Raw genomic sequence first — 25,188 nt, 5'->3', positions numbered from 1 at the left:
TGTGAGTGCGCTTGAATCTGCAATCACAGTTCTTGGCAACACCTGTGCAGCCAGAGCTGAACGGCCTGTAACTGTGAACTGAGTTCACACCCTGCCATCCACTGGAAAGAGGAGCTGTACACCCCGTGGAGAAGCAAGTGAATCTGAAGCCTCGTTGCCACTGAAGGTGGTGTCAGCGGGGGGTAGAATGCAGGTGAGCAGAATGAGAGCAGGCATGCCTCCCTAATGATGTGCCCTGCTTCCAATTCTTGCCAACTGGATCATGCAACTTTTGCAGAGAGGTCTTAGACTTGAATTAGGAATTTCACTAAGAACTCCTTTACAGATGATTTGAGGATTTGGTGGGTGCCTGGGTGGCTCCGAGTTCAGCTCAGGTCATGATCTCACTGTTAGTGGGTTCAAGCCCTGTGTCGGCTCTATGCTGAGAGCTCAGAGCCTGGAGCCTGCTTCAGATTCTTTGTCTCCCTCTCTGCCCCTCCCCCAGTCACATTAGGTCTCTCTCAAAAATAAAATTAAAAAACATTAAAAAATAAATAAATGACTTGAGGATTTGGGTGGTACTAAAGTCATTCTCCAGAATGACTTTAATGTTTTTATTTATTTTTGAGAGAGCACACACATGCGGGAGAGTGGAGAGAGGGAGACAGAGGATCTGAAGCAGGCTCTGCACTGACAAGAGAGCCCGATGTGGGGCTCGAACTCATAAACCAGGAGATCATGACCCAGCAGAAGCTGGCGCTTCACCAAATGAGCCACCCAGGTGCCCCCTCCAGAATGACTTTACTACAGTGTGAAGATTTCCACAATTGGTAACATTAAACACCTGTGGTCTCAATTTAAATTAAAACTAAAATTGAGATATGAAGTAATCCATGACATCATCATCAGTCAACTTGCTATTTTGCCAGTGGAAATAACCAAGAAAAAAGTTCTGAGTAAGGCACAAAACAGGTATGTGTTTGCTCAATCAAAAGTTCTTCTATACAAAAAGGGACCCTAGTAGACAGACCTCTGCTAATGATGTCTTCTAATAGAAGCAACAGAAAAAGAGCAGGCAGCTCAGTCATGTGAAGTGAAGAAAATGCAGGGCCTACTGAAGAATTCTGATTAGCTCTTTGTATTTGAAGCAAGCCAAAGGGAACATACAGGGAGTTCATCGTTTGACAATGTGGAAATACAAAGGACCACTAAAACAGCTAGAAAAAGCCAGAGATTAACACAGTTCTAAGCTACAGAAATCTACCTTTGTTTAAGCTTGACACAATCACAAAAATACCTAATTCAATATCCTTATCAAGTTTCACTGAGTGGAGGAAGAGAATCGTGTATATAAACCAGTGATAATGGAGATCATCAACCTTTTTCTCTGTAGACATGCCATTCAATTTACTAAATAGGTTAACCCATTTTTATTAAGAGTTGTAGCAAGCCAGGGAAGTTATTTAGAACGCTGGTAATCTAGACTCCACATAAAATTAAGTTTCCATTCACATCTCCTATGGAAATTCTGAATCTTTTCTTAACTGTAAAAAATATAAAATACTTTCACTTCTCAATGTTAGTCTTGTTCAATTCCTATCCAGGCTCTAATAATACTCAAGGAAAAACAGTAACAATCATTGAAAAAAAGGACTGTTGTGTGTCAAGATACTTTTTTAGGGACTCAAATCAAGTTACATTTTATGGTATGGAATAGGCCAGATAAAGCATTTTCATAGTTTAATTAGAATCTTATACCTCAAACCTTTAAAACAACAAATCAGTGATGTCTCACTTTCTAATAGATTTGTAATTATCTTAACACGGCTACCAACACCATCATGGAGAGGACAGCTCTTGGCAGTTAATTTGTTCCTGCTGCTTATTTGAGCTGTAAATCTTTCCGGAGGACATAAAAACTGGTTCCAGCGAAGAGCAAAATAATTATCTCAGAAGGAGCTAAATCTTGGATTTGTTTTCTAATACATATATAAAACAGGCTTCTTACTGAATATTAATAAGGCCAATTGGGAGTATCTATTTTGTTGCTTTATACCTTACATTTTCTTATTGGCTGTATCTGAAGAATCCAGATGCTGGTTTGAATTTATGTTTCTCATTCAGTGAAGTTCTTTTTAAAAAGAAACACCAATGATGGGGTCTCTGTGTAAAGGTAGACTTAGCTGTACTTAGAGTTTTAATCTACAAGGATCTCCAAAGGTCAAGTAATGCAAAGTTCTCATGTAGAAACATGGGTTCAGAATCAGTCCAAGGTCTGGAAGAAATGGGACCATAGCAGAGAGTGGTGGGAGCAGACAAAGGGGGGGGGGGGGGGGGGGGGGGGCGAAGGAAAAAGAAGGAAAAGGGGGAAAAAAAAAAAGGGCAGTGACCAGACACTTCTTCTGAGAAGTCAAAATTAATAGAATAACCAAGTTGGTCCTTTTTTTGTTTTTGTTTTTTTTTAAACAGAGACAATGATATTTTCTTTCTGGGTGTCTGGATTAAAGGAAATTACAGGGATATAAGCCAAACACTTTAAAAGGCAGTTCTTATACAGAATACTCAGGACACTTTCTCCAAAAACTTTTTCAGAGCACTTAGATGGCACAATTGGTTAAGCATCCAACTCTTGATGTCAGCTCAGGTCATGATCTGTTCATGAGTTCAAGCCCTGCTGACAGCATTGAACCTGATTGGGATTCTGGCTCTCTGCTCCTACCCAATGCTCTCTCTCAAAATAAATAAACAAACAACTTAAAAAAAAAAAAAAAAAAAAAAAAAAAAGGAAAACCTCCCTAGCCTCCCTAACCTCACATTGTTAGATATGAGTCAATATGTGTGAGGAAGGCTGTGGGTCAGACGGTTCTGTGTTTGAACCCCAGCTCTGTCACTTGTTTGCATTACGATCCAGGCAAGCCACTTAACCTTTCAGACCCTCAATGTCATTTAATAAAATGAAGGTAATAATGTTTACATATTACACAAAGTTATTGTGAGAATTATAGAAGAAATGAAGAAGGTTTTTGTAAATGGAAAAAATGAAGATGGCTAACTAATTTCAATTAGAACATAAATATAAGTGGGCTAAATACTGTAATTATGATAAAAACTCTCAGATGGAACTTTTGAGAGACCGACAGAGAATCCCAAGGAGGCTCCACACTGTTACCGCAGAACCCAATGTGGAGTTTGAACTCACAAATCTTGAGATCACGCCCTGAACTGAAATCAATAGTTAGATGTTTAACCAACTGAACCACCCAGATGCCCCAACAGATGGAACGTTTAGAAACAGTCCCCACAAGAGGCTATCAACAGATAATTTAAACAGTAAGATAAAAAAATGAAGATAAAACCTCTCATGCTAATGAATTTTAATTGTATCTGCAATAAATTCTAAATATATAAAATGCCAGTACGAATACAAAAAGAAACAGAGAACTTGAATAGATCAAAGTATATGACAGAAATGGAACAAAGACTTATTCTCTACTCTTTTCTCAAACTAGGTATTCTGTATATGTAGGAAAGCAAAGAAAGAAATGCAAAATAGCAAACACTTAGAATAACTGGCAAGAATTAGTAGCTCCTTAAACAGAGACACTGACCTGCCACTTAGCGTCTAGCTAAGTATCGGAGTATCTGTTAAGCAAAGTATCTAATGAAGATGTTTTCCCAAATAATTTCCAAGAGGCAAGGCGCTTGGAACATCTGCAGACCAGGCACTTGGGAGAGTGGAAGCCTCACAGTGAAGGCCTGCCAGCGAGGGCTCTAAGCAGAGCAGAGCTCCTGGGGAGGTGTTATAAGGGGGAAGCTTGAGAGACGCGCCTGTCCGGAACTGGGAAGTCTTTTCCAATGAGCCGATAAAGGAAGCCTTTAGAGGCAGCAGCTGTAGCTTCCCTTCTTAAGAATGCCCTCGGAGTCCTGGATATCACAATCAACTGTTCTCCCACAGCAGGCCCGGCTGTGAACACCAAAGTGAGAACTCTTTGCTCAACCAGGTACACCTGTCCTTAATATTGGCAGCTTGGGCAGGGTACAGCTGAAAAGACTCAAAGAGCTAGAAAAGATATTAAAATTTCCTCCCTTGTTAGTGGATTTAGGTATTATTTTCGGAGCTTGTCACTTAAAACTCTTAAAATCTTGGTCTTTTCACAGAGATTGTTCAAAATAGCCCCTACCCCCATTCCTAAAGCAGGCCTGCCTTCCACAGACTACAGCTTTGTCAAATTGTTGGCAACCAGCTCTTTAAATCAGTCTCCCATTTTCCTGACTGGAACTTCATGTATTTACTTCATTATACGAAAAGTAGTCTGTGAATCCATGTAGTCATTCGATACTTATTAAGCAGCTCCTAGGAGTCAGGCAGATATATAGGGATGGGGGTACTGAACTGAGGAGTCGATCCTTCGCCCCCCTGGACTGTGTCACCTGGCTCTCCCATCAAAATTTACCATCCATACCAGGGCCATGAATCAGGGCGTAAGGATCCTCAATCCTGTTGGGACAGACTAACCTCATTTCAGGATCCTCTTGTGGATATGGGGTTGATTGGATTTTAAGTGACCTGAACTAAACTATTTAATCAGTCTTATATAATTCTCTTATTAGGATCTAGTTTTACAGCTAAATTAAAAATATTGTCTTGGGGGCACCTGGGTGGCCCAGTCGGTTAAGCATCTGATTCTGGGTTTCAGCTCAAGTCATGATCTCACTGTTCATGGGATAGAGCCCTGTGTCAGGTTCTGCCCTGACAGCACAGAGCCTGCTTGGAATTCTCTGCCTCTCTCTCACTCTCTCTCTCTTTCTCTCAAAATAAATAAATAAACATTCAAAAATATATATTATCTAGGAAACAGTAGTTGGCTAAGTAAATAAATGAGTAGATGTAAGATTCCACATTCTATTACTTTACTTGTTTAATCATGTACTCTGGTTTGACTGCTGATACCGCAGCACCATCATATTTTATGTCTCTGCCTCCTAACTCTGGCTTTTTTTAAAAAAAAAAAATTAACATTTATTTATTTTTGAGAGACAGAGTGCAAGTAGGGGAGGGACAGAGAGAGAGGGAGACATAGAATTCAAAGCAGACTCCAGGCTCCCAGCTGTCTGCACAGAGCCCTACGCGGGGCTTGAACCCACGAACCATGAGATCATGACCTGAGCCAAAGTCGGACACTTAACCAACTGAGCCACCCAGGTGCTCCCTAAAGCTGGCCTTCTTGATTAAATATTTTCTTTCCTTCATAAGCTGCTCCTCCTGATTAAATTTTGTCTTGTTAACAAGTGAAGAAAATGATTTCATCAGAAAGCAAGAATGCTTAAATGCTATTGTCATGTATTCTTAATGTGTCATGTTTTATAAAGCACAATAATACAGCTTATATTCCCAAAGTTATTTTCAGCTGGTGCAAGAAAAATAACACTAGTCAGTGCCACTGAGTACTTATGGGATGTACCAGACACTGTTCTAAATGGCTTATATATACCTAATTTCGTCCCAGAAAACAGCTCTTTTCAGTTGATAGTTTTCCTATTTTTTACTTTATGCAGGAAATACTGAGGTCAGGGTGGTTACACTAGCTTCCCAAGAGGTCTGACAGCAAGTGAGTTGGGAGCCTGGATTTGAACCGAGGTAGTCTGCTCCAGAGTTCGTGCTTTTAACTCTCCAGCTCTACTGTCTCAGTTTCCCAGAAAGGATAGGTTTACGAAGTTGATGGAGTTTGGGCTTGGGTTATACTGATGAACACTCATTAAGAGCCTTGCCCCATCTGATCAGTCTCCAGGATCTAGTCATTCCACCTCTTTAATATCTTTAAAACCTACCTCCTTTTCACAACATGCACTGCCACTGCCTTCACCTGCCTTTCAGTCACTGGCGTGGATAGTTTCGATGATCTCTTCATCCGTCTCCTTGCTCGGATGCACCGCTTTTCTAATTCTTTCTCCACATTGCTACCAAAACTATTGATATAAATCCCAAATCTGATTCTAAGGCTTACAAGTACTCAGTGGCTCCAAATGAATCCTCATGTTATCTGAGGCACTAAACAACTTGTATTGCCCCATCCAACTTTGTTAGTGCCTCTCCCCACCTTGCCCTGTATGCTCCAGCAAGACAGAATCAATTATATTATTGAGAACACCCCAAGTCCCTTCTCTTGCTCTCATCTCTTGGTTCCTTCCCTTGGTGTGTGAAGCTCTCTGTAGCTGAAGTCTGTTGTCTGACCTGAATCTATCTCCTTTATTATGGCACAAGCACCCCATGAGCACACTAAGGGCAGATTTCCAGCAAGTTCCATTAGCTTGTGTGGCACCTAGGTGACCTCTCTGTCACCCAGTGAGGTAGGAATATCTGGATCTTGGCCCCGGCTCAGAGTGGCTGGGAGGGTCTCCCTGAAGTGCTCCATCCCAGTCTTTGGGGTAGCAGCTGCTCCTTATATCTGCTATTCCTATGTTCCTTAGAGCTCTCTTCCTGCTATCCAAACCCTTATAACTCTAGTCTGCTATTGGAGTTAACAGTTCTTCATATTAAGCTTCCCCCTGCTGAACTTACTGTGAAGTTTTAATCTCATCACTGAACAGAATGATATATCCCCAAGCTCTTCTGATGGGAGCAACCTCTTCCCAGTCACCCTCAACCTTTAGGCTACAGTTTAGCTTGGGCTTCTAACTCCCACATACTCAATCTGGTCCAAGAAATTGGTTCCAGGAAAAGCAAATCGCATTCAATTTAATAAGACACAATCCTGAGACCTCCTTCTCCCAGCCACATCACCCTTTCTCATATTAACCTCAAATGACCAACACTATAATTTGGTTGAACTGATCCCATCTGTGACTTGGGGGATGGTGAGGGAAAGGAGTAAGCACTGACCAAATTAAAAAAATCAACACATCCCATTCCCCCTCTAAATAATTTTTAGAGATAATCACCTAATTCATAAGCCAATAGAATTAACAAGACCATGAAACTTTTATTTGTGCTAAAAATAAACGGGAGGAGAATTCACTCTTTCCTGCTATCTTTAGTCTAGAAGCATGTAATTTTGAGAATAGTTAGCAGCTATCTTGAGACTATGACAAAAGGGCCTACAGAGAAGAGTGCTCTTAGTGAAGGAAAGGAGATAAGAGCCTGGTTCTTATCACATTTTTGTGCCTTGGTCGAGCCTTGCCTGAAGCTAATTACCTCTGGACTTCTTACTTTGGTGAGCCAATATACTCCTTTTTTAATATACCAAGTTGAAAATGAACTTTTGGGACCTCATCAAAATAAAAAGCTTCTGCACAGCAAAGGAAACAATTAGCACAACTAAAAGGCAGCTGATGGAATGGGAGAAGATATTTGCAAATGACATATCAGATAAAGGGTTAGTATCCAAAATCTATAAAGAACTTATCAAACTCAACACACACACACACACACACACACACACACACACACGCAATAATCCAGTGAAGAAATGGGAAGAAACCATGAATAGACACTTCTCTAAAGAAGATATCCAGATGGCACACACATGAAAAAATGCTCAACATCACTCATCAGGGAAATACAAATCAAAACCACAATGAGATACCACCTCACACCTGTCAATGTAGAATGGCTAACACTAACAACTCAGGCAACAACAGATGTTGGCGAGGATGCGGAGAAAGAGGATCTCTTTTGCACTGCTGGTGGGAATGCAAACTGGTGCAGCCACTCTGGAAAACAGTATGGAGGTTCCTCAAAAAATTAAAAGTAGAACTACCCTACGACCCAGCAATTACACTATTAGGTGTTTATCCAAGGGATACAGATGTGCTGTTTCGAAGGGGCACATGCACCCCCATGTTTATAGCAGCACTATCAACAATAGACAAAGTATGGAAAAAGCCCAAATGTCCATTGATGGATGAATGGATAAAGAACAGGTGGTATACATATACAATGGAGTATTATTCTCCAACAAAAAAGAATGAAATCTTGCCATTTGCAACTATGTGGATGGAACTAGAGTGTATTATGCTAAGTGAAATTAGAGAAAGATAAATCTCATATGACTGAAGTCATGAAGAAATGAAGATACAAAACAGATAAACTTAAGGGAAGGGAAGCAAAAATAATATAAAAACAGGGAGGGGGACAAAACATAAGAGACTCAAATATAGAGAACAAACAGAGGGTTGTTGGAGGGGTTGTGGGAAGGGGAATGGGCTAAATGGGTAAGGGGCTTAAGGAATCTACTCCTGAAGTCATTGTACTATAGGCTAACTTGGATGTAAACTAAAAAAATAATTAATTAAAAAACAAAATAAAATACCAAGTTGAGTTGGGTTTGTGTTACTTAAAGTGGAAAACATCCTAATTAGTATAACTTCATTGTAGGTGAGATCACAGCCATGTGCACATTTTCCTAATATGCAATGCTTTTTTTCTTAATGTCTTCCCTAGTAGCCTATAAAGTTTTGAAGGCAGGGGCTGAGACTTATTCACCTTTGAAGTTATCTGAGCACAGTGTCTTGTATACACTAGGCATCCAGTAAGTCCTTTTTGAAATGATAACTGAATAAATAAATTCCAAACAACCCAGCTGTGTGAAGTTAATGCCGCAATAGCTGTGACAGAAAAGATATGCTAAGAACCTGGGCAGTAATTTCCCTCTTTATAATCAGAAACAAGGCTATTTTATGTCAATTGACTGCTGTTCTTCAAACACAAGAGCCACATTAGAGTTGTAGGACTACACAGCCAACTACTGAGAAATAATCCGTTACTGAGGACACCCAACACTATTTGATGCTTATGTCCCAAAAAGCAGAGGTAATATTAAAGTCACCCTGTCTCATCAATGTCCTGCAAACAGGAGGCAGCAGCATTAGAGCTAGCCCCTGGTTGCTACGAAGGCAATCTGACTTTCCTGAGAAATTGACTAAGGGGTTGTTGTTTTTCTGTTTTGCCATTCCACTTTCTAGAGAGAGATTCTGAGATAATCAAGAACATCATTATTCCAGGACTTAGCCTGAGGATAGAAAAAAGGGGGTTGTTTTCTCTGACACATACATGTCAAGATGAGTTTATGTGTGTGATGCCATCGCCAACGCTAAGCACTGACAATACGATCTGATTACATTAATTCAGAGTCTAGGGAAAATAAATATCCCTCTTCATGATCACCAATTGCAATGCAGGATTCCTTGAGAAGTCTGAAGTGCCACATATGAACCTAACACACTGACAATGTCAGCTGATTGCAGGATACATCAGACGTCTGGCTAGGGAATCACTCACCAGCAACTTCAACAATGAAGGTGATTATAATTCAGTATTTTTTAATGATGTCTGATGTGCAAATGATTACTTTAGCTTTTCTGAGGAACATCAGATTCCCACCTGGGTGATAACCCAGCTTTGAATTGTATGTCACCTACTATTCCATTACTATCATCCTGATTTTAAAGCAAACACAGCAGCAAAAACCTTTTGTAATCATGAGAATTCTGAATGTATGTTTAAAAAAAGCTCAACCTTAATGCCCATACAAATACTTGCATAATAATACAAGTAGTTTAATATGGGCAACAGGGATATCTGTGTTATAGGAAAAAATAGGCTCTTTAGCAGTCATGTAAACATACGTTTCCAAACATAATTTTCAGGTAGCAGAATGCAAAATCGCACACCCTGCCAAATCACACAAACTCCACAGATATCCTAATTCTTGATTCATTTTTTACAGAGTGAATTATATTTGCTCATTATTACTCAATTTTCTGATAATTACTTATTGGGGTACAGGGCAGAGAATGAAAATGGGTATTTTAGGAGAATAAACTGACTATACTTCATCTACTTAGTGAATTATTGATGGAGAAACATGAATATAAGGTTCTGATCAAGCAACTCCCTCTATGTTCCTGTAAGTCATTCAGAAATGAGAAAAAAACATTGTCTGGAAAGAATAGCAATAAAAATTTGGCATATGGCCTAAGAGATAAAAAGGAAGATGTTATGCATAATGCTTACCATGGCAGGAACCTACAGACCCACCACAGGGTATTACTCTATCATCTCAACCAAAAGAAAATGGAGTCACTACTTTTTTTAAATTAATTTATTTTTTAAGTTTTTATTTACTTACTTTGAGAAAGAGAGAAAGCACAAATGGAGGAGGGGCAGAGAGATTGAACCCAAAGCTGAGAGGTCACGACCTGAGCCGAAATCAAGAGTCAGATGCTCAGTTGGACTGAGCCACCCAGGCGCCCCTGGAGTCACTACTTTATGGCAAAGCACTTGTCACTACTTTTTGTTACCTCGGTATTATCACCCGTGCGGTAAGCAAACTCATTTTTTTATATGGAAAAAGCATTGAGAAAGGTGTAGATGACCATTTCTAACCTGCTCCATTCAAACATATAAAGACGTTTTCTTCATCTGAGTTAAAAATACATACATAGATGCTTGCAGACAACACTTGTTTGTGAATGAGAGAATGTGCTTCTACGAAAAAGAACAAAAAGCTAAAGTAGAAGTATACAACAGGTTCATGTGGGACGGATTGTTGACACATTGTGGGTTTTTGTAGGGAGGCAACAGCCGCCTGATTTGAAAGCCTGACTGACTTGAACCCGGAGCGTGAGACCCGCCACCGCCTGTGTCTGGGAAGCCCTCGCCCTGCACTTCCTTCCTTGCTCCACAAGAGAGCAATGTTCCACCACGGCTACCCTCTACAGAGGCGGTGCTCTCCGGAGAACAAATGCGTCATTTAGTCTGCAATCACTTTTAATTTTACTACTGACAGTCTGACAGGACTACTTAATATTGCTGGGTTGACCTTTCCGTGGTTTTGTGCTAAACCCGTTTTTTTTTTCCCCTAGACTTCCCTTCATCTGCTGTGTTGGGAAGAGAATACAATTGACTCCACAAGACAACAGACTGTGGTGATATTATCAGTAGACAGCACTGGTCAAAACAAGTGGGTGGAGAGGCAGGATTACAGGCAGGAACCAGTGCTGTATGTCCCACCTCATCTTGGAGGACGGACACCCTCTGCATGTGGGCAGCTTGGGGAGAAGATTCAGCCTGTCATCACAGGAATGGCTGAACAGGGCCTTCCGAGGCGCAGAAAAAGAACATATGGGATGTCAAGTTAATTTCTTGAGGTTGGGTCCTATTCTCTCCCTGGGAAAGGGAGATTGTCTATCTAGAGGAAGATCTTTCTTAAAATGTTGCATTTGAAGATTCAGCAGGCTGCAAGAGAAAGATAATGAAACTTTTCTCCCACACACTTGAGAACAAAGTTACTTGTTGCCTAAAATGTGCATAAAGCGAGAAGCTTACTTTGCACCAAACTTTGTGATAAATGCTTCCTAGGAATTTGACCCTTTTTAAACTCCCTACAACTCTGTGGGCTATACTCCCACTAGCCCCATATTAACAGATGCAGCGTCTGATACGTAAGGAGGTTATACGGTAGATTACAACACAGTTGGCAAGTGGACAGCAAACAAAAATTAAAGTTAACCTTATTCCAGTAGCCAAATGGTGAATCATAATGTTGTACTGCCCGTTGATATCCTCTGAACTAGGTAAAGTCTCTTCTCATACTGCTCACCTCATCTAATCTGCAAGAGCCTTTCTTGGCTTTTACAGTCCCGTTCTCAGAAAAATCTGAGAGGAAACTCCCAAGCAGGCTCAGCTTTGTGCCCTTGGGTCTTCAGACCTGTGCACCCTTATAGAAACCGAGAACAGCTGTATCTTTGCTTTGTGGTTAACGATCATGGAACTCATACTGGAGATGTTGGAATTTGAGACCTTTTATAATATCATAGAGTTGATACATAACCTGGAGTCTTGGCTCTTTTATTGGGGCCAGCTCAGGTAAGATATGACTCAAGAGTTTTTGACAGACGACCACTTGTTTTAGAAATTTCTTGATGAACCCCTCTACAGAACAAATCTGAGATAGAAAGTAAGGTGAGAGTGGGCTCTCATGATTCACTTCCTTATCGCACCTGCCCCTACTTTTCATTTCACTGACAGAGAAAATAAAAACCTCAAGGGTTGGATAATAGGGAAAATGATAAGCCAGGAATGGCCATAGGTAGGGGAACTAAACCAGCAATAGGTTGACTCCCAAAAAATGAAAAGCCCATGGTTCGCATCTTATCATCTAAGGACCCTGATGTCAGTCCAAGGTTGGTGCTAATTGTCCAGAAGTGAAATTAACTGAGGCGTGGAATAAAAACTCTCTAGGCAGAAGCCATACTCCTAAGCAGTTGAATTATGTTATCTGAGTTCAGAGGACTGAACTACCCTGGTTGCAGACAGACACAAGTCAGCCTAGAGAAAGGCCTAGCTGTCAAGGACTGGAAAGGCTTGCCTTAACCCTGGTCTAGTAAAATTTGTGACTAGGGCAGGGCTCCACTTCCATTAGGAAACCAAAGAGTTTAAGAGAATGAAGGAAATGTGACAAGCAAGGCACTTATAATGAGAGTCTATGGGTTAGTGCGGCATGTAAACACCCACCCAGTCCAGGTATGTTAGATGCCAGACTTGGTGCAACAAGATTGACTTTAACCATGAGATGTGTATATGAGGCTCTTTATTGCCAGACTATAGAAGTGCAAGGATGGAGCAGGTAACAAAATAGAATTCAACACACAATCCATATTAAGGTGGGCATCGGTGGTCATTTGGCCAGCTAACCAGAAGAACTGACCTACTCTGAATGACCACACGGACCGCACTATTCTGAATCGCAAGAAAGGGCCAAGGCAGGTACACCGTGCTCAGCCTCTGGGGCCTAAAAGAATATACTGTTTTGAATTCCAGGAAGTAAGAGGACAGTCCAAACTCAAGTGAACCTTCCATAACTTTTCCTGCATATTATTAAATGTAATTTTAGTATTAGAAAGATTTGGGGGTAGGGACAATTGGGTGGCTAAGTCATTAAATGTCCAACTCTTGATTTTGGCTGAGGTCATGATCTCACGGTTCACAAGTTTGAGCCCTATGTCAGACTCTGCACTGTGTCAGCATGGAGTCTGCCTAGAAGTCTCTCTCCCTCTCTCTCTGCCCCTACCTCAAATTCAAGTGTGCTCTCTCTCTCTCTCTCTTTCAAAATAAATACATTAAAAAAGAAAAATTTGGAGGTATACCACTCGGGTGAGTAAGTGATCTGGTGAGTAGTGAAACATCTTTGGTACAGTTCTGAGCTCTAATATACATAGTCAGTTTTACCACGCCCCTAAAGCAAGTTTCGCTAAGTTCCACATACGTACAATTTTCAGATGAGATAAAAGTCTCATGACATCCGCCATGTCCGCCAGGATGAGTAAGCGCGTCACAGCTGAGAGCAAAGCCCTCGCCGCCCTCACCATGGTGCCACGCTTCACTGATGAGCACGGGTCATCAGCAAACTCCGAAGAGGCGATGCGCATTGTCTCACCTGGAAGACAAAGATGGAGAGGTGTGTGGGTAGACGGCAAGCTCAGAGGCTGGCAATCATAAAGATCCATGGATGGATGATTATTGTTCTTATCGCAAAACCACCATGAACACGAGGTATTCCTGCCACTCTCCATCACAGCCCACCTTGAAGTTCAGTGCATCAGTGCACATTGGACAGAGGCTGTGGACAAAATAAGGTGTTCGTTTCACACAGAAGTGTGAAATTATGCTTTAAACATCAATAAGGAATATATTCAATGTGTCTAATAGTTGAGATGAATTTGCCCTGACCTTAATCAGTCTCACATTTCATTTCCCTTGGAGCCAATGGTATTTACTAGGCAGCTAGTTGAGCTCACTGACAGTTGAGGTGCAAAGTTAACTGCTCCACAGAGGAATGAAACTAAAACCTTGGCCTCATTAACACTGTACTCTTAATTGTGCTAATCAGAGAATAACAGACTACAGAGATACCCAAATATAGTCTTTTAATACCCTGCTAAGAAGCTATTCTCTAATTTAGAGAGCATTTATAAGAGAATTGAACCAATCCAACAAATGCTGATTAAGCCTGTACTATGTCAGATATTATTAAGCTCTGGAATTACAGAGGTGACTGAGGACACCCTGATCTCTAGGAGTTTCCCATCTAATAAGGAAACATGATGTAAATACATACTCATAATATCTGTGATTACATACCACCACAGGCTTATGATCAAGACCATAGGCAAAGAAGGGGAAGTGGTTGACGTATTTAGCGTGAAGCAGGGAGAAGCTGTCAACATTGATGGGCTCTGAAGAACTAAGAGGTGCTCACCAGAAAGACAGTGGTGGGAACAGCACCCTCAGCAGCATAAATGCAGTGTGAGGCTCTGAAACCTGGAGCAGGATGCTGAGTGTGAGGAACCACAGTCATGTGGGAGGCACGGGGAGGAAGGGGTACAGAGAATAGAGGCAGCAGTGCTTGGAAAGCCGTGAACGAGATCTGAACTGTGTCCTCAGCAGAGACGCAAGTGACATTAATAGATTTTTATTTTGGCTACATCACATGAAATAAAGTGCAGGGGACAAGTTTAGGGCAGAGACACTAGTTATTAGGGCAAGTGCATGACTGTTGGAAAGCAGCAGTAATGAGGTCCTAGACTAGGGAAATAGAAATGGGATGCAGAGAGGAAGGGGATATTAATGAGATCTGTGTTCAAGCATGACCAGATATGGGGACTGATCAGATGTGGAGACCAGGAGGAAGGCAAGTGTTTGGTGAATACTGAATATTTGTATAAAGGGATGCAGGAGTAGCAAACAGAGGGGTCACTGACGAGGATGAGATAGGTTCCCTGTCAGTGGACTGGATATCACCCGGGGTAAAGAGGCCTGGGAAGCAGAATCATGAGGCTTCACATAGCAGAGCATACACAGGGGCAATAAAAGCTTCTTCAATAAACTTGAAAAAGAGAGTTAATATGACCAATTATTTAATTTAGGGTAAAAAAAATCATTCAATATTTATTATACAAATGATTACTTCTCATCTATTAATCCAAACCTAGTCAATTATATCACTGACAGACTCTGTGTCCTGTAATGTATCCTCAGACACAAGAGAAAACAAAACAAAACAAACCACCCCTTTCCATTTCACAAGCAGATCAGAATAGAATGTAATTCACTCAATGTTACAGTTATTCAAACCCTCAGAGGAATACTTTTCATGCTTGGGAAACAAAGTCGTGTCAGGAAATATATTGCATTGTTAGATTTTTAAAAGAGACTACTGTCTACAATAAGCATACTATATAACTGACCAGCCTAGTCTCAATGCCGATACACAAACAAATAGCTTGATTAACAGCACGGGAGACATGTAAAAATTCATTACCATACTGGCACAAAGGTGAATTTTCAAGGTCTGACCCCTCAGGACTAAATATACTTTAAGGTGGAGGCTGGCAATTAGGAGATACATATTTAATTCAGGTGTCCCACCCTTGCTACAGGATTGCATAAATCTCCTCACTCCCTGAACCAACCCCCTCAAAAAAAAAAAAAAAAAAAAAAAAAAAAAAGACTCATTGGCAGATATCTGTGTTGTGGGAGAAGACTATCTCATTCTCACTCTGCATAGTGCAGCTGGAAAGAACATCCACAGTGGTAGCAAATCTAATGAAATATTGAGAAGGTCACCACATCTAAAGATGGACAAATTTGTGTATGGTATCACGGGTGCAGTAGCTGATGGTGGAATGAATCTACTTATTCAAGGAAAGGGGAGATTTATTCTGCATATGAACCTAGTAAGTAACATGGGTGAACCCAAATTCTGCAAGCGAAATTGGTATATGAACCACAATAACAGTAGGTCACTCAGGTAGGGCTACTCTCTATACCAAGAGCCCTCAGAGGTGAGCCCAGCTGCACCCATCAGCATGAGGAGGAACCCTATCTAATCAACCTAATATTCAAGTACAGGTTTTTATATAAAGTGTCAGTATAATGGCACTTAATCCAGATACTGGCCATTCAGTCAGCAATACTGCTTCAAAGCTGAGTAACACGTAGCAATATAGAGCTCTTACATGGAGCTAATCAAGTTGTGGCCCCCAGCAGACACCCCAGGAAGGATCTCTGGAGATGTCCATGAGAGACTAGAAAGGGGAAGGGGAGGAGAGATTGAGAGGAGAGAGACCCACATTAGTTAATGTGACTCTGCAAGTGGAAACCTCATGCTAAATTCTGACATTATTCTAAGATAAATAGAAGATGATTTAATTCAATTTAAGTTAAAAGTAAAAACTCATTTTAAACAGGTATAAATGATTTTATGTTGTTAAAGATTTTAAAGGAAAGACAATCTGAAGTCAACTATGACTTTAATGCATTTTATTTCCCTGTAGTTTTAAGATTACTGAATTAAAATGGAAATCTATATTAAGCAATGATAAGTGAGTTTATCAGGATAAAATTTGTTATTTTCCCAGGGAACCGCCTTTTCTAGAGGACTAAAATATTTAGCTAAGAAACAGCATGCATGTGTAGAAGAGAGAAGGGATCAATGAAGAGAGGATAATAGATCTGCCTTTTTAAAAATATATATATACCATTTTATTCAATTTCAGTTACTTGATATGGACCTAAGCTCACAGAAAATTTTCTCTAGTAAAGCCTTTCATCTCCTCAAGCCACTACCACCTGCTAGAGAGAAGAAAAATTAACATCTCCAAATAAGTGACCAAAGGGAATAACAACATGTACAGAGAGCTTCTATATAAAGGCTTATTACATAAGTATTGTTCTAAAAACCATACATATATTAACTCATAGATTAAAGGAGAAGTAACCTTTAAAATCACAAAGACCTAGGATCACACTCTAATGCCACAGCAACCATTACCAAAAATGAGAGCTTGACAATTATTCAACCTTTGTGTTTGAGTCCCCTCAACTACAAAACAGGGGCAGAAATAATGAGAGCCTCCTTGTGGACCTGCCATTATGGTTAAAGGTTACAGGTGATACAGTCAAAGCACCCAGCACAAGTCTTTACTCATAATGGGGGCTCACTCATTATTGTCATTAATATCACTGCTCCCACTATCACTGTGATCCTCCCCCTTACAAGCATAGTTCATGAACTCCTTGTTAAAGGTTTGGAAGTGCATATTTTGGTCGATTCCATTCCTGTGTACACAATAATTTAGAAGAAAACATCTGCCCAATAAAAATATTTATTGTTTTAAGGCAGAAAATAACTCCCCTCCCAAATGTTTCCAGTGCTTGGCTTTCACACTGATGCTTGTTCTGGTTCTTATGTTACCCCAGAGGCCCCAGGATGGATGGATAATTGTGCATAAGCTTGAAATAATATCTACTCAAATGTGGAATGATGCAGGATGATAATAATAAATAGAAGAGGGGAATAACATACAGAGGACAGAGTCTCAGGAGTAGAAAAGTCATTTTGGAAGCAGATTATGAACCAAAATAGCATGAAATACCATGTGGTGCCTCCTTTGAAGGCAGAGCCTGCATGTAACAAAAGCTCTCTTTAAATACTTGACAGATGAACTACTGGAAAACTGTGAGAAGTGAGGGAAAAGGGTATGGTGAAAAGCTAGATTCAGAGAGTGTTGAGCTGTCTTCCAGAAAGTTCTCTATGCAATATGTCTAACCAACAGTTATCATATGTAATATCTACAACTGTATATTCTCCTTTGTCTAGTTATATAAATTCTCCTTTAATTACATAGATTTTTTTTGCCTAATTACATAAAGTATAGGGCACATATTGATGGTTCATGTTCTTGATATTTTCTCATTGTAGACTTCCTAGAGAAGATGAGAAATAAAGAGCAAAGTTTCCAACCCTCTTAGCTATAATTTGTTCCCTTTTCATAATAACCTATGGCTGCCTCAGAACCTTTTTCACACATATTTTCCTCGAGGTACAAACCTTAGAAAATCCTGAGAAATGAATCCTCTGCAGCAATGCAGAAAATGCAATGTATTTTTAGACATGAAAGATTAGTGAAGTCTAATACCTGACCACTGCTTCACACACTCTTGTCTGGTTCTGCTCCCCAAACTATACATCTTCTTTGAGCCACACACTCACAGAGACAGCGAAGGGACAGACACAGCAGAATTTTAAAATAATAATTGAGTGGACACTGCACATCATCTGAATGTTTTATCATTTTGATTATGTTGTAGAATCTGTAAAGCAATGTAGTGTTTAAAAACCATTTACTGCTATGGTTAGCTCATTTTCAAAGCATGGTGGGAAATACGTATCTTCACTGGAGATAAAGCAAATGAAAGGTTAAATGAAGGGTCAATGTAGGGAGCATCTCTCTATTGGCTAAATGGGATGCTGCCCAATTGATGAATTGCTTAATAAAGCCAATTAGATCTTCTAGTTAAGAAAAAAACAAAACAAAACCAGGAATGGTCAATGTAGACATGGAACCCCATGGAAGTTACAGTATTACCAGACAAGATTTTGACACATTACATTATGTCTCTTGGCTCCTTTTTCGAAGACAAAGGTGAGCACTCCCTTGACAGGAATTATCCAGAGTTGGCTGGTGTACAGTTGAACTAAATGCATAAGTAAATATTGAAGAATATTCCCCTCTGGGCTTATTCCAGCAGCAAGTATATGGTGCCCACAAGGTGACTCAGGATTCCTTCCATTTTAAGAATCTATCAGGTTGTGTCTATTCAGACTTAATATTTTAACATGTGCTGTTTTGTCTTTTCCCTCGTAAGAACAGTCTATTATTTAGAGCTCATGGTGTGCCAAGTTCTGTTTGAAGAGTTTTATTTGTTAAAATTCAATTACTACTCAAGAGAACCTGATGAAGTAAATACTTGCACTGTCACCATTTGTACCTGAGGAAATTGAAGAAAGAAAAGGAAGATTACTTGCCTAAGGTCAAACAGCTGGCAAGTGGGAGAGCCACCACTGACAATCAGTCTGGCTCTAGGATCTGTGCTATTAACAACTATAATTTAAAATAACTTTAAGAATCTACTTACTGCATTAAAATTATGTATTTTCATAATTCCATTTGGATGTGTATTATGAGTTGGAGAGGAGTACACTATTTCCCTCTATCAAGGAACTATTTAATTCAGTTAGCAGAGTATTATGAAGAAGGAAGGAAGGAAGGTAGGTAGGAAGGTAGGAAGGTTGGAGGGAAGAACTAAATAAAGGCATTTCTCCAATTATTTCCAGGCTCCAATATTCCCTATTGTCTCTTATCAGAGCTGAATTATGGCTGCCTACGCTGCATACATTTGAGTCTTCAACCCTTTCCCAAGACTGTAAATCTGGTCAGGGTACAAATAATTGTAGCATATTGATTTCTTTATTCCTAGCACCTAACATATATTTTATACTGTGCAGTGACTCAATGAATGTTGGGAAGAGCAAAGGAAGGCCTGTCTGGCGCTTTATGTTTTAAAAAAGATCCAACTGCTGCTAAAGCAAGAAGAGAGGACAAAATCCTGAATGCTATGCACTTATCAGTGACATAATAGGAATATTTTCTTCCATTTGTTTTAAGTTGATCTTGTGAGTTCAGTCAGCAGCAGAGAAGCTGTAAAGTCTGAGAAAGGAAGGTGACTAGAAAAGTAGCCTCTCCTTTGTTTTGTTCCCATAAGCATTTGCTACCAAGAGGGAAAAAGTCTTAAAACTTTTTTGGAAACAATCAAGAACTTGAGACAGCAAGGTGTGCATTTCACCCCAGGCTGGTTATGACTGAAATCCATGATTGGGAGGAAAGGTCGACAATCAGAATTTTTCTCTGAGGCTCAGGGAGGATGAAATTATGTATTTTCTCAAGCAAAATCTGCATTAAAAGAAGCTACCTCCTGCAGATCCTGTCACTTCTATCCCTGAGCATCTATAGCATTGCTGGCACAGTTCATGTCCTTCTGTTACCAAAACAAACTAATCTTTGGCCTAAATATACAAACAAAGCCTTATATGCATATATGCATAATACATATTATATATATTAATCATGTATAATTATAATTATATGGTATGTTAATAATATATAACTAATTACAATGTTAAATACAATGTGTGTTATATAATTATTATAGATGTATATTAGTGCACAATTATATTAAACAATTAAAATAATTAACAAAGTAATGTTTAATAAACAATATTTATGTATATAAAGAGGAGGTATCATGCAAACTACATCAAAGCCATTTAATTAGGGGTGACTGCGTGGCTCAGTTAAGCGTCTGGCCTTGGTTCAGGTCATGATCTCGCCCTCCGTGAGTTTGAGCCCCACTTCAGGCTCTGTGTTGACGGTTCAGAGTCTGGAGCCTGCTTCAGATTCTGCGTCTCCCTCTCTCTCTGCCCCTCCCCTGCTCGTACTCTGTCTCTCTCTCAAAAATAAACATTAAAATTTTTTTTAAACATGTAATTATTATAAAATAAGGATTCTGCTTTCTCCTTTGCCATCCTACCAAGGGTAGTAGACTCTGTGGACTCTTTATCTTTCTTCATTTTTCCAAACAACTCTAAGCAAACAAGAAATTACATGGAAAATGACAGAACGCTGATGGTTCCATTGTCCCTGAAGTGACTAAGACCGGAGAAATTCTGATCTGGGTAGAACCTCTTCAGGTTTGTCCAGCACCTCACTCTTACCTTCCATATAAAGACACAGAAACTAAATGGCAATTCACCTGTGGGGGGGTCAGGTGGCTGGGTGAGGCCAGCATCCCAGTCACCTGACATCCCAATCAGGGACTCTGGATATAGCCCCGAAGTGGTTGGGAGACCAACAAAGTACAGTGTTACACAAGCAAATTAAAACTTCCTCCTCACCTAACAAAATCCCAAAACACCCAGATGGCCTGGCTATGGTCCTGCCTCAGTGGCTCGAGCAGCTCCAAAGACAGCCATGCATCCTCATTACGTCTGTCCCAGTTCTTTTTTTTCCAAGGTGGGTAACTGAGTCTCTTCCAATGCAATTTTCCCTCTATCAAGATATGTTCAGTATGCAAAAGGACTACAAGTGCCAGTAATTGATGATTAAGTGTATGGAATGTTATGAGCTATTAAACATTGTTAGAGACAGTAATGTGCCACCCTGCAGAAGGTACAGATCATTAAGCGTATGGATTTTAATTATTTCAGCTGTAGCCTTTTCCTGCATTGGGAGGAGAGGGTATGGGGTAATTTTGCATTGTTGCAATCAGGAAGATTATCATGTACAATATGGTATATTTCACAAATGAGACCTTTGCAAGGACCTGTTAAATATAGCAAGGGCCATATTCCACAAAAACACGCTTATTGTCTTGGGCTCAAATTCAGTGAAAGACCATAAACTTGGAAACAGTAAACAGTGGTGTGATCAGTTTAACACAAAAATGGAGTATGAAGGATCAGTATTGAACACAATGTCGCTTGATATTTTTACAGGGAAAAAAAGGGAAAAGGAATTGATGAACATGTAAATTTCACTGTACAATAAATGTTTCTGAAATAAGTGCATTATATCAAATATATAATTAAAGAAGGCTTCTTATAGGTTGGTTTGAAAGCAAATTAAGGAGCCAATGAATTATTTTTTTGTGTGTAACACCATAATTTCAATAACCCTGTATATATAAGGCAAGTCTCTCTATAAAAGGCATATTTCTGACTTATTTATATTCTTAAGTCAATAAATGTTTCTATTGACCAGTATCTTTACTCTCCTACAACCATGACCACACATCAAAACCTACTGAAATGTCAATAGACTGAAATAGTTGAAATGTGGTGTCAAAAACCTTTAGTGTGTTGAGGAAAGAAAGAACGGGCATGTACACTGGACAGCAGAGATAGAATGATCATCAAAAATACCAGCAGGCTCAACATGTCAACATGAAAATGTACAGGACATTTTTATTTCTTCTTGCTAATTAAGACATCATGTAAGGAATGGTAGAGTAGGGAGTTGGGGGGAGGACTTAATCTTCAAACTCCAGAATTTGAGAACACCTTAGAGGACATCATGAAGTCTAAATCTTAGTAGATGCAAAATCCAGGTGTGACCTCTAGGACAGAAACCCTCTTCCTCCCTTAGAAACCATCCAATTTGAGGGGTGCCTGGGTGGCTCAGTCGGTTAAGCGGCCGACTTCAGCTCAGGTCATGATCTCACGGTCTGTGAGTTCAAGCCCCGCGTCGGGCTCTGTGCTGACAGCTTGGAGCCTGGAGCCTGTTTCAGATTCTGTGTCTCCCTCTCTCTGACCCTCCCCCATTCATGCTCTGTCTCTCTGTGTCTCAAAAATAAATAAAACATTAAAAAAAAAAAAAGAAACCATCCAATTTGAGACAGTTGTAATTATTAAAATTATTTTTTTCAACTACTTGGTCTTTAATACATTCTTCTGAACCACACACAAAAATATAATCCCCTCCTCACTAAGACAGATCTTAAGAAATTTTAATTTTTTTAAGTTTATTAATTTATTTTGAGAGAGACAGAGACAGCACAAGTGGGGGAGGGGCAGAGAGAGGAGAGAGAATCCCAAGCAGGCTCCGCACCGCCAGCACAGAGCCCGAAATGGGGCTCGAACTCACGTAACCGCGAGATCATGACCTGAGCCGAAATCAAGAGTCGGACACTTAACTGACTGAGCCACCAGGCACCCCAAAAAAAATTTTTAAACATCCTTTAAAGAGAAGGTAAATGTCAAAACAAACATTCATCAGCCCTTGCCCAAGAACTAATGCTGCATTCGGATTATAAAAAGAGCATAAATAATGAACAAACAACTCCCCACAGGTTTCCAAATGTTAAATACCTACTAACTAGTCATTCAACTCAGGATAATTTGTTTGTACATGACCTTTTAAGCAAATTAATAGTGTTAGCATGAACAGTGTTGCCAATCAGCTTTGGAGGAGATAAACCTGGCTTCTGGCAAGTTGTGAAAACAATTAGTAAGATAGATAATAAATGATTACTAGTCACTGATCTATTTCAGGATCTAAATTACTATATATATACATTTGAAGATATTAAATCTAAGTTCACTGGTGGAGCCCAAATCTTCAATTTCAGAGGGGAGAAGACAAGTATCAAGAAACTCACATGACTTGCTCAAGGTCAGAGTCCACTGGGGGCAGGGTCCAGATCAGCTAGATCTCAACCCTCAGTTTGGATTTGCTTCAGTTTACTACTGTGGTATATTTCTTTAGAAACATTTGGTTTTTGGGACAACTGGGTGGCTCAGTTTGTTGAGCATCTGACTTCGGCTCAGGTCATGATCTCACAGTCCATGGGGCTCCATGCTGACAGCTCAGAGCTTGGAGCCTGCTTCTGATTCTGTGTTTCCCTCTCTCTCTGCTCCTCCACTCCTTTCTCTCTCTCTTTCACTCTCTCTCAAAAATAAATAAACATTAAAAAAATTGAAAAAAGGAAACATTTTGTTTTTGTTAAGATTTCAAAACTTCACAACGGGCTGTCCTCAAGTTAGTCCATATAAACGTTTTTATACCAGTTTGGATGTCTTGATACTATGCTTATGTGCAAATATATCTGTAAGTTTCTGGTTTTACTCATTGTCATGAGTGCAATGAAATCATACTTGCATCACTGATTTCATATCAGCTAAAATATAAATGCAAAGAAACATAAATGGGAAGTATAATAAAGGTACATTATATAATTTACATCTTATAGGCTAGAGATAGATAAACTATGCTTGAAATTGCTATACTGTAAAATAACAAGCCAACTTAACTTTCCTAAAGTAGTCTTTGGCTACACACAACACAGGAACAATCCTCATAATGAGAAAAGTTGATTAAAGATAGAAAACTCTACCACACATTTCAAACTTAGGAGCCAAACAAAGAAGGTTCCAAGTAATTGGTATTATGAATCTGGTAAACAGTGCTATAAAATTACAGCTCAATAAAAATATAGTTTAAAATACAACATGGAGAAAACTGATCATCTTCACTGGTTTGAGGATGAAAAAACAGAATGATCAGATTCTAAGATTTAAATGGCACAGTCTTTGCTTTAATTTCTGAACTGCCATTGATTCTCCAGTCATCACAGAGCAATAGCGGTTTCTTAAATGTGATTATAGCCATGAGTCTCCTTTACTCAACCAAAGGAGGCACCCAGGTCACTCTCATTCTGGTTCCTATATTAAGAGGGCAAGGAAGAAACTACATCTAAATCAACATCAGTATATCGATTGTAAGAAAACATATCCAACAAAAATATATTTGTTCAGCAGGATCTGGCAATAGGTAATGACCAAAATTGATTTAAGGTAACTCAAAACCCTAAAGCCAAAAAAAACCAAACTGCCAAGATATGCTCATCAAAGCTTTCTTCGCTTCTACAATCAATGGCTTGTCACTAGGGTCATGATGGTATCAGATAGACTTCTCTCCTTCCAACTCAAAAGTATAATTTTTTAAAATAAGTGAAATAAGGTAATAAAAAAAATATCACCCTTGACAGGGAAAAATGTCCCAACAGGGTAACGTGCAGCCTTAAGGGTGAAAGAAATTTGGGTGATTAGAGGTAGGAGAGTGACAGTCCTAGCCATACTGCCTTAGTGTAGGGTTGATTATATGATTATAACTGTAAATGTGTGTTTGTGTAGAAAGTATATAAAGAGTTACATATCATTTCATTCATCCTTTTATTCATTCAGTAAGTATTTATTCAGTACCTGCTCTGTGGTAGACACTTGCTAGGTTTCTAGATATTCAAGATGAAGTCAAAATTTCTGCCCTCTACTTTTCACAACCTGACTTTTCTGAATTATCCAGGGTCATCCATAGAACATCTGCAGAGAAATGACCACTGAGTGAGCATTTGGAAATTCAAGACAGAAAAAGCTTAATGTTAGGAAGTTGGGAATCCTGAGTGTGTGTGTGTGTGTGTGCGCGCGTGCGCGCGCATGTGTGTGTATACGTATATACACACACACACACATGTATATACGTGTGTACACACACACACACACACACACACACGCTTAGTTAGCTATAATAATAAGTAAAGGTGGGTGGCCAAAAAGTACTTGTGTGTGTGTGTCTGTGTGCGTCTGTGTGTATTTCTGTATCAATCTACTTGTCTGTCCGTCCATCCATCTGTCCATCCATCCATCCATCCATCATTCCATGTGTGTGAGACAGAGATTAAGTTTTTCTTTCTTTGTCCCTCCAATGTGTAGCTTTTAGCCTTAACTCTAAGAGTTAGCAGAGACCAGCAGCTCA

At 39.7% G+C, this 25,188-nt stretch overlaps 1 protein-coding gene across 3 annotated transcripts in view; it reads right to left on the bottom strand.

Annotated features, from left to right (window-relative positions):
- The window catches only part of CTNNA2 (catenin alpha 2), a 1,105,968-nt gene that overhangs the window by 753,169 nt on the left and 327,611 nt on the right, over positions 1-25,188 (bottom strand). For all 3 annotated transcript variants that reach the window (XM_049651803.1, XM_049651801.1, XM_049651802.1), the window contains exon 4: positions 13,249-13,415. In XM_049651803.1, the coding sequence (XP_049507760.1) occupies positions 13,249-13,415 (167 nt within the window). The remainder of the gene's footprint in view (positions 1-13,248; positions 13,416-25,188) is intronic.

The sequence above is a fragment of the Panthera uncia genome, assembly GCF_023721935.1.
Source record: "Panthera uncia isolate 11264 chromosome A3 unlocalized genomic scaffold, Puncia_PCG_1.0 HiC_scaffold_11, whole genome shotgun sequence".
Classification (NCBI taxonomy): domain Eukaryota; kingdom Metazoa; phylum Chordata; class Mammalia; order Carnivora; family Felidae; genus Panthera; species Panthera uncia.
Note: the sequence above shows the minus strand (reverse complement) of the source record. Positions and strands in the feature narration are given on the sequence as shown.